Genomic DNA, 10,854 nt, shown 5'->3' on the forward strand with positions numbered 1-10,854 from the left:
TCCTGTAACATTACGTAGGGAATGAGAGGCAAACAGTAATCTCCTTTGTTAAGGTCTGACTGACATTTTGGTGATCCATTCATCAAAATCTCTTTCATATGCACCCTTAATGACTTAGGGAGGCTGTTGTAAGGACTTTTTGGGGCCATTTTCTGAATTAAAAAAGACACAATTCCAAGAGCAGCTTTATTCCTGTTATGTAAACTTCTGTGGGTACAACATGAAACCTTAAGGTGCTCCATATTATCTGGTCATCTTTTCAATTTCTTCTGAGTGAGCAGGTCAGAGTGAATCTGAGCATTTTTTTTTGTACTTTGTGTCTAGAACTAAGCAGGTCGTGTGTAGTGTACTTATTACACCAGATGAATGAGTCAGACACCACTTACACACACTCCACTTCTTGAATACATTTTGTCAGAAACTCCACTAACCACTTCAGGCACATAAAAGGACTCTCAACAACAGGAAGATACACCTCAGCACTTTTCATGGATCTAGAGAGAACAATGTGTAATCACTTACTAATGGGTGCAGCTGGAGGAGCAGTACTGCCTATATTAGTCCTACGTTATCCACTTGTTGTTTGACTTTTCTTTTCTCGGCTTGTTTCTTTTTGTTCAGGGTGCACTTACACCTACGTGATGAAGGCTGTCAGTCAAATGTTTTCCTGCTTCGGTTCCTCCTGTCAATAGTTAAAATGTCCACTCACTCTTGGATAGGCGCCAAACAAGCAATCCACACTCTTCCAAGTAACTGGCTGTATTTCAGTAATATAATTAAATAAACAGATTGTGTGGAACAGAGAGTTTTTGTCATCTCTAATGTAACACTTGCAAAAACAGTGTTACATTAGAGTGCGGTGCAAAACTCTTGAGTCACCCCTATTTTTCTATATTTTACTAGGAAAATGGGAAAAAGGTGCAGAAATTTGTTAAAACGTGTGCAAGCATACATGGATATACAGTATAGAAGAGACAAATTGAGTCTGTACAGCGCTAATGAGCTTGAAAGTCAATATTTCGTATGACCACCTTTATTCTTCAACACAGCACGAATTTTCTAAGGCAACCTTTCTTCTAATTTCTTCAAGCAATCTTGAAGAATAGTTCTGCAGGCTTCTTGAAGGACATTCCAAACACTTCTTTGGATGTTGGCTGCCTCTTGCTTCGTTATCTTTGAAAATGACGCTACACTGCTTCAATAACGTTCAGGTCTGGGCTCTGGGGAGGCCAATCCATGACTGATAGTGTGTCAATGTGATCATACTGGGTTGGCAGTGTGTCTGGGATCACTGGCATGCAGAAAAAAGTAGCCTTTGGCAATCAGATGCTTTCTAGGAGGTAATTCATGGTGGATCACTTCTTAATTTTGACAATATCCCCGGTATCACTGACTGTTGTACCTCTCTCCTGACGTCCTCTGTACATTTCGATGATAATTTGAATCAGAAATCCCAAATTTGGATTCACTATAACATCTGTTGCCACTGATTTAGTCCAGTTTTTGTGTAACCCAGCATACCTAAGCCTTTCCTCCCTGTTTCCCTTCCTTAAGAATAGCTTCTGGAGAGAGGTATCCTTGCATCTAGACCATTTCTGATGAGGCTTCAATGAACAATATCTGGATTAGCTACAGCGACAGATGTATTACTCAGGTCCAGTGTCAGGTGTTTGGTGGATTGTTTTCTACTTCTTGAGGACATGACTCTCAGATGCTATCACTCTGTATCTGACAGTCAGATACAGATGAACAGTGGGTCTTTTTTTTTTTAGGCCTATCACTTTTTCTTTTATCCAACATTGTTCCAGCTTCCTCAGTTTTGTTGCAGGACACACTGCACACCATGCTGAGAAACACCAAGTTTTCAGCTAAGAGCTCATTGGGAATCACCTTGCTGATTCAAACATATTATTTTATGCCTGTCACATGTGTTATCCTTGCCATTTTTGTGGATTCAGAAAAAGTCTGGCTCCCTGGAAACAAAATATAAAAAAATGAGGGGTGGCCCAGACTTTTGGATATTACTACCATCCTTAGGGAGTTTTTTCCAAATACATGTTCTCAATCAGCCAATTACTCACCTGTGTATACTATCTACACCACAGCTTTGGCCTTACTGTAGTAACTAAGTGTTCTCCAGTTAGCATTCCTCTTGTTTCCGCTTGTTTCTATTTTTTTATTTTTTGCTGACAATTTTTTGTGATCTCAGCTTATATTAAATATTTGGATTTCGACTTTTGGACTTTTACTGTGCGTACTTTGTCATGTGTTTGGGTCCTCTACTTCTGAGTCTTCATACAGTGGGGCAAAAAAGTATTTAGTCAGCCACCGATTGTGCAAGTTCCCCCACTTAAAATGATGACAGAGGTCAGTAATCTGCACCAGAGGTACACTTCAACTGTGAGAGACAGAATGTGAAAAAAAAATCCATGAATTCACATGGTAGGATTTGTAAAGAATTTATTCGTAAATCAGGGTGGAAAATAAGTATTTGGTCACCTCAAAAAAGGAAAATCTCTGGCTCTCACAGACCTGTAACGTCTTCTGGAAGAAGCTTTTCTGTCCCCCACTCGTTACCTGTATGAATGGCACCTGTTTGAACTCATCATCTGTATAAAAGACACCTGTCCACAGCCTCAAACAGTCAGACTCCAAACTCTGCCAGGGCCAAAACCAAAGAGCTTTCGAAGGACACCAGGAAAAGTATTGTAGACCTGCACCAGACTGGGAAGAGTGAATCTACAATAGGCAAGCAGCTTGGTGTGAAAAAACCAACTGTGGGAGCAATCATCAGAAAATGGAAGACATACAAGACCACTGATAATCTCCCTCGATCTGGGGCTCCACGCAAGATCTCATCCCGTGGGGTCAAAATGATCATGAGAACGGTGAGCAAAGATCCCAGAACCACACGGGGGGACCTGGTGAATGACCTGCAGAGAGCTGGGACCAAAGTAACAAAGGTCACCATCAGTAACACACTACAACGGCAGGGAATCAAATCCCGCAGTGCCAGACGTGTTCCGCTGCTGAAGCCAGTGCATGTCCAGGCCCGTCTGAAGTTTGCCAGAGAGCACATGGATGATACAGCAGAGGATTGGGAGAATGTCATGTGGTCAGATGAAACCAAAGTAGAACTTTTTGGTATAAACTCAACTCGTCGTGTTTGGAGGAAGAAGAATACTGAGTTGCATCCCAAGAACACCATACCTACTGTGAAGCATGGGGGTGGAAACATCATGCTATGGGGCTGTTTTTCTGCCAAGGGGACAGGACGACTGATCCGTGTTAAGGACAGAATGAATGGGGCCATGTATCGTGAGATTTTGAGCCAAAACCTCCTTCCATCAGTGAGAACTTTGAAGATGAAACGAGGCTGGGTCTTCCAACATGACAATGATCCAAAACACACCGCCCGGGCAACAAAGGAGTGGCTCTGTAAGAAGCATTTGAAAGTCCTGGAGTGGCCTAGCCAGTCTCCAGACCTCAACCCCATAGAAAATCTGTGGCGGGAGTTGAAAGTCCGTGTTGCTCGGCGACAGCCCCAAAACATCACTGCTCTCGAGAAGATCTGCATGGAGGAATGGGCCAAAATACCAGCTACTGTGTGTGCAAACCTGGTAAAGACCTATAGTAAACGTTTGACCTCTGTTATTGCCAACAAAGGTTATGTTACAAAGTATTGAGTTGTATTTTTGTTATTGACCAAATACTTATTTTCCACCCTGATTTACGAATAAATTCTTTACAAATCCTACCATGTGGATTCATGGATTTTTTTTTTCACATTCTGTCTCTCACAGTTGAAGTGTACCTCTGGTGCAAATTACTGACCTCTGACATCATTTTAAGTGGGGGAACTTGCACAATCGGTGGCTGACTAAATACTTTTTTGCCCCACTGTATATTTGTTACAAACTGTTTTCAAATGGTCCAATTAATCGTTTAGAAACATAATGCTAGCTTTTTAATGAGATTCATTTAATGCTTTGAAGGATAGAATGAATATTGAGAGATATCTCTAACCTTCTTACACTTCTTATGTGCTTTGTTCTTTAATAAAATGGCTTTTCTCATTTTTCTATCTCGAAATGACATCGATATGAAGGGTTAAATTAATACAACCAACAAAAATCCAAAACAAAGATGATAAATAGAAGAAAATAAATCTATGATCATTAACCGAAACAATTTCCTTCAATTGTGTTCTTTCTCATATTTAAGCTATAAACCTGACCTTTATCTGCAGGGCTATAAAATGGATCCCTAAGGACCTACAAGATTAAAGAACTTGCTTACTGTTCTTTACAGCAATGATGCAGCATTTCATTCATATTATTGACCCATATCTAATGTGCCTCGTTCCTCTGTGGACTCTGATATCATTTAACACAGTGACCATATCCCCTGCCATGGCTGAAAGGTCTCCTCTGGCAGTGTTCCCACTGGTCTGAATATCATCAGAGCTGATGTCTCCTCTGGGTGTCTCTCCATCCACCGTAAGCAATCGGCTGCCAAGGAAACAGATTCCTTAATGCCTCTTAATCATATCCTCCTCTCAGATGCACTAATTGAATTGTTTCACAGAACACACATGCAGGTTAGCGCACACACACACGCACACGCACACACACACACACACACACACACACACACACACACACACACACACACACACGAGGTGATGAGAACCTGTTGAGGAACTTGTTGCACACTCCCATGTCCCTTCAATAGGGACATGGGAATGTTAATTGCAGTCTTAAAGGTGCAATGCTTTATGGGACATGTGGGAACCAAGCATTGAGGAGGGATCTGATTAAAATGTCAGTACACTAGAGGCTGAAGCACCACAACCACATACGGTGTTGAATGATGACACTGATTCCCACACAGCAGTGTTTTTCTGCAGCAGCTAACACATATTTAACGCTGATCTTTTTTATAGAGCGGGCACAGAGAGCTTATTCCCACTGTATATTTTCACTTGTGACAGTAGAAAAACCAAGTATAATAATAAAAAGACAAAAAACATCACCAGAAGCTTATGTTATGTTTCGGTATCTCATTTAGCCATGACATTAAAAGGAAACTTGAACGGAAATGGGAAAAAAAACAAGTAAATAAATAATCACAATTCAACTAAAATCATCTTCTGCTAAGCGAAAAAGACAAAATCAGAAGTCTCTTATAAAATAGTCCCAGGATTATCACGTGAACATCAATCATATGATTACCTCCAACAGTGTATTTACATCTTATTCATAACAGACATCGAGCACAGAAAAACCCTTGCTCACGCACGTTCCATTTGTATCTCGTTTATCTGCAATCTATCGATCATAAATAGTTTAATTTGACGGCACCTCTCTTCCAACTTCCACTTACATGAATACATCCAACACCAAACAAGGATTGATCAAGAATAGCTGTGAACCAAAATAAAAATATAAATGTTTTCAAAGAAAGGTTCACCACAGCATGGGATGGATAAGACCGGAGTTCCTCACTCAGTAGTAGTGAAGTAGAGGACCCAAACACATGACAAAGTATGCACAGTAAAAGCTTGAAATCCAAATCTTTAACATAAGCTGCTCTGGAACAGGCAGAGCATTGAGAATGGGGCAAATTTTTCAAAATAAAACTGCATTTTCTTTCACAAAATTTCTGGAAATTCTGTTGAAATCTGTGCTAGATTGCATGACATTAAGCAGGCATACTCAAACACAATTCCCTACTACAATCTATTGGCATACTGAACAATTTTCACTTGAGGTCCATTTACAGTACAAACTTGTTCTGGTGCTATTCCCCTGTAACCTGTAACTTTCATAATAAGCAAATTAAGCTTCCTAATTCATTAAGAAACATTAAATACAGAATGGCAGTCACAGACCAACAATCACACAGCATTGCTGGAGTGTGTATGATTATTCAGACTGTAATGAATAAAATGTGAATCATTTAGCATTTTAAATGAACAAATTACACAAATTGAACAAAGCAGGAGGGAAAGGAGGTTAAGATACAGTAGATATTATAGCGATTTCTTTCACTCAAATGAGAATGAATAAAGTAGTAAGAATACATTTAAAACACGGAGTGCATAATTTATAGCGGATGAGAAAAACATAAGCAAAAGCACGACGAAGCATGATTTTGCCCAAAACACAATCAGATTTATAAAATTTAGGAGGCAGTCTTTCCATGGCGTTTGAATAAATCGAAATTACAAAAAAAAAAAAAAAATTCTAACAGTTATGTAACATCGCTGGCCCCCAATAACAGAGTGACTGCAGGCCACCTGACTGTCCTCCACAAACTAAAACACAATGTTTCATTTGCATCAGTCTGGAAAAAAAAGAAAAGAAAAAAAAGAAAAAAAGTCTTTCATCTTTCAGTCCATTTTCCACACTCTCAGAGCTCTGTGAAAGCTGTTGTCCACTGCCCTTCAGCCGAACCACAGCACAGCCTTCCTCTTAGGCTGATCGACAGATCAAAGCATTTCCTTCCTCGCTCAGTGTCGCAGAATTCTGGTGTGTACATAGGAGGTAATCTGTCCCCCTCTCTCTTTCCCTCCTCACTCTCTGTCACTAGCTACCTCACCGAAGCTGCTGGAGAGGAGAGTGTGACCTGTTTCATAACAGAAATCCATAAGCATGCACAAGATGACACAGGCACTGTCGAGCATCGGGTACAAGAAGCCAGTGTCTCTTCAGTAGCATTCAGACCTCTAACGCCTCCTCATATCTCAAGACAAAAGAGATCACTTGAGGAAAATATCTTTGTGCATGCTTTCCAATCAGGCACACCTATTAACAGATTAAAAACTCACCACATTTTTCTTCTTTTTAGCTATGCTAATGGCATGGCTGTGAGGACACGGATGCCAGTCTGTCCACCACTTTGGTACAGACTAAAATGTCTTAACAGCTGTTGCACTGACTGCCAAGAAACACACTGCAAACATCTATTGTTTGTTAAGGATAACTGTAACTGATTTCTGGTGCTATGAGTTTGAAATTTGTAGGTTTTTATCACAATGTGATTCTCCAAAAATCACGAATGAGTTCATAAGTCATAAGGAATGAATAACATGAAAATAACATATGACCTTTAAGCATTACAGCTTTCGCCATAGTTACACATTATCAGCTCCACTTAGGTATCACTGCCAATGGATTCTTTTGTTTTTTATTTTGGATATTGTACATGATTTGTATTGTGGTTCCTTGCAACATTTGTCATCACTCTTTTGTCCTTCTGTTATCACCACGTCACCTTTTAATTTGGCCAGTCCTTTGGAAGGCATTCCTAGTTAAAGGGAACAATGTAAAGCACTAGCAGAGTGACAGGTTTTGCCAAGAAGAAATAATTAAGTTAGAGAAAGATCCTTTTCTTGGTTTTAATAAATGGGGCCGTGGGGAATTGTTTTACTGTCAACCAAGCTCACACTTGTTATTAGTTAACAAGTGTGAGCTTAAAGTTAAAGTCCAGAACTTTCGCTGCTTGTGGCATTTCATATTCTTCCATCACGCTGATGCTGTATGCAAGGAAGGATAAAAAACAATAAATAATTATGTGTATTACAAAAAGTGTGTGAGTTTGCTAGATGTTTAAGTAAGCTTGACATTTATACCTGGCTCTTAAAAGGCCCCTGGAAGTTTCATTTAATGAAGTCAAAATAGACTGACTGGCATCTGGGATGGTTTGGAAATAGTAAAAGGAAAAGTGGGGGATATTTATAATTCAGAAAGATGTGTGGGGGAGTGTATAAGAGTTGGAGAAAGAGTTAAAAATAAGCATATTTAAAGTTACTTTTTCCAATGACTCAGACTTTAGTTTAGATGTATTGCCATTTGCCTATAAGTTTCTGAAAACCATAAAGGATCAGCATCACTTGATTTAAGGTAAAAATAAGAACAGTTAGTGCACCTAGCCCAGGGGTGAGCAACTCCAGGCCTCGAGGGCCGGTGTCCTGCAGGTTTTAGATGTGTCCTTGATCCAACACAGCTGATTTAAAGGGCTAAATGACACCTCAACATGTCTTGAAGTTCTCCAGAGGCCTGGTAATGAACTAATCATTTGATTCAGGTGTGTTGACTCAGGGTGAGATCTAAAACCTGCAGGACACCGGCACTCGAGGCCTGGAGTTGCCCACCCCTGACCTAGCCTCACTACTAGCATCATTTCCAGCATGTAGGAACATAAAGGCATGCCATATGGTTGACTCCAACTCCAGGTTACCGTGTCTGATTTGCTGTAACTTAAAATGTATAAGCAAAGTCTCCTTCCTTCACGTTGCTATAAATTAACAATAAACAGATTTTAGTGGGAGAAAGTATTAAATCCCACTCACGGTTACAAATCTGCATCTCGCTGCTTAACTTTCCCTTATTCTGGCATGGCACATGATACAAGATCAGCACAAAATGCACAAAAGATAACCTTAAAAACAGACAAGCAAACAAACAAAAAAAAAGAAAAGCTGTATGAAGAGACACACATGGGATCCATGCAACCGTGTGCATGTGCAAGTAGAGAGATGGAAATGGGGCGCTTTTATTAAATTCTTTTAAATTCTCACTTCCTCATGCATGAGGTTATGTGCAGGTGAAAGGCTGATAAATATTGGATGTGAATCAACTCTGTTTCCCATATACTGGAGGCGAGGTGGATTCTTCTATTAGTCAAAATAAATAAATAAGCTCTGAAATTGAGTGTTTGTGCTTATGTGAGTGAAGAAGGAGGGGAGCATGTGTGGTGTGGTGTGTGTGTGTGTGTGGGGGGGGGGGGGGGGGGGCTACCAGTTGAGTCAGACATGTAACAGTTTGTGCAGTCCCTTTGTAGATGCAAAGGGGGGAAAGAAAAAGAGTGGCAGCCCTGCGGTGGGCACACAGGGTCTCACAGTGGAACACCTGCTCAGGATCTCCTCTGGGTCCATTTTCTAATCGTGCAGGAGGATCACATTCTCATCTTCGTTTTAGGGCAGCACACAGACACAAAAACACACTGCGCTAAAAGCAACATCGCTAAAAGCATGGTTGTGTAATGTAAAGAAGGCACACACACCCTGAGAGAATGACGTAACAACACATCAGCCCACATCTGTGAACGCTATAGTCTGAACAAGTCAAGGTCATTCACGGACTGAATTAAAAACACTGGGCCCTGCTGTGAGGCACCCTCTAAAGCAGAGAGCTGCTTTGTATTCCGAGCTCATGTGGGACTGTAGCGTCCTGTCTGCGCTTGATGCCTGGACACATGAAACACACAGGCACACGTGCTTTCCAGCGAACTGCAGCCTCGCAGATGTGAGGAAGAAGGCAGCATCGTTGATACAGCCTCCTTACTCCCTCTGCGTAGTGCTGCAACAGCTGGATGCGGTTCTGGCTGTTTAAAACACGCACGGCTCTCAGACTGAGTCCCTAATAGGTTTTAACGGGCTGGACTCGTGCCAAACAGTCTGAGTCTTGTTTTTCCAGCCTGCAAAAATTAACGGACGTTTCCCGTGCTGCCCTCTGTGATTGACCCAATGACTGGTCGTGATAGGTGATTAGTGCAACGACAGAATCGATTGCCGTGACTGATTAATCGACAGCTGGCTCATTTGCCCACCCCGGAGTGAAGGCTGCCGTCTCATCGCTGTACTGTTTTCTCGATTCTCTGCGGCCAGACAGAAAAGCAGCTTTTGGTTAAACTGAAATAACAATCAAATAACAGGATTTTTTATTTTATTTTTTAAATAGCGGCTAATAAGAGGTGGCAAACTGGGAAAATGTATCAGGGACACTCTGAGTCACGGCAGTCCCATTTTGCCTCTGCATGACTTTGGTTATACAATGATGCTTCATTCACAACATCCAGAAACACTCCGACGCGCCAGGAGCAAACATCTTGCAGCAGGTTTACATTACATAAAACACAGATATGGGGAAATTGCATGAAGCCATCCTAATCACGTAATCAATTTCTGATAACAGGTTCAGTTTTGGGATCTTTAATCGATATTTGCCCCAGTGCACGTTCCGAGCTAGACGCGGGACAATCAGCAACCACCAAAAGCGCAAAGAGCCTCTCTGCGCATTACAAGGCAGACTGGCTATATCCAGGATAGCGCAGTGGTAATCCATCAAAACGCAAAACTGTCACACCTGGGAACTTCGTGTCGCTCGCACCTGAAGGCTAAAACACCTGCCAAGACTTCCTAAGGGTACTATAACACTGAGATATAAGCCGAGAGCTCCGAGTGTCACTCACCTAACTTTTGCTGCCACAGAAGAAATCGCATCGTTTCTTAAATTCTTCCTCTTGGACACAGCAGTTCCCATGCTGGCATGGAAACGATGCAGGCAGGAAAACAGTTCATTCCAAAGGAAGGAGGAATGCGACGATGAAAACAGTATAAAAATCGCAAGAAAAAATAAAAAATTTGCAGGGAAATCCGGGAGCAGATAGGTCACGCACGCGTCTGCAGAGCAAAAAAGAAGGAAGTCAGTCTTCTCTCTCTCTCTTTCTCTCTCTTACTCTGTCTGTCTCTCTCCGGATATGAGCATGTACGTGGGGTAGCTGCACAGCTGCCAGAGTGAGGCTGAGAATACCCCCCCCCCCCCCTCTCTCTCTCTCTCCCTCCCCCTTTCTCTCTCTCTCTCATTGATAAAAAAAAATGCAATGGGAGGATTGTTGGGTTGGCGATATCACCATCGTCCTCATCGTGCTCGCAAAGGTGGAGGCGGGGAGCCGTGTATCTGCAACAGTGGTGTCATCCACCTCCACCTCTGCCATTCATCTAATGCTCCTTTTTGGGGACTGTGATCTCTGTATCTTTACTTATTTATTTCCTGGTGTTACATAAAC

The 10,854-nt window shown here is 41.6% G+C and overlaps 1 protein-coding gene across 3 annotated transcripts in view; it reads right to left on the minus strand.

Moving 5' to 3' along the window:
- The window catches only part of nsmfa (NMDA receptor synaptonuclear signaling and neuronal migration factor a), a 45,705-nt gene extending 35,142 nt beyond the window's left edge, over positions 1-10,563 (minus strand). For all 3 annotated transcript variants that reach the window (XM_082539728.1, XM_082539727.1, XM_082539726.1), the window contains exon 1: positions 10,258-10,563. In XM_082539728.1, coding sequence (XP_082395854.1) covers positions 10,258-10,328 — 71 coding nt within the window. In that variant the 5' untranslated portion in view covers positions 10,329-10,563. The remainder of the gene's footprint in view (positions 1-10,257) is intronic.
- Between the last annotated feature and the right edge of the window lie 291 nt (positions 10,564-10,854).

This window comes from Aulonocara stuartgranti (genome assembly GCF_965226115.1).
Source record: "Aulonocara stuartgranti genome assembly, chromosome: 7".
NCBI lineage: Eukaryota > Metazoa > Chordata > Actinopteri > Cichliformes > Cichlidae > Aulonocara > Aulonocara stuartgranti.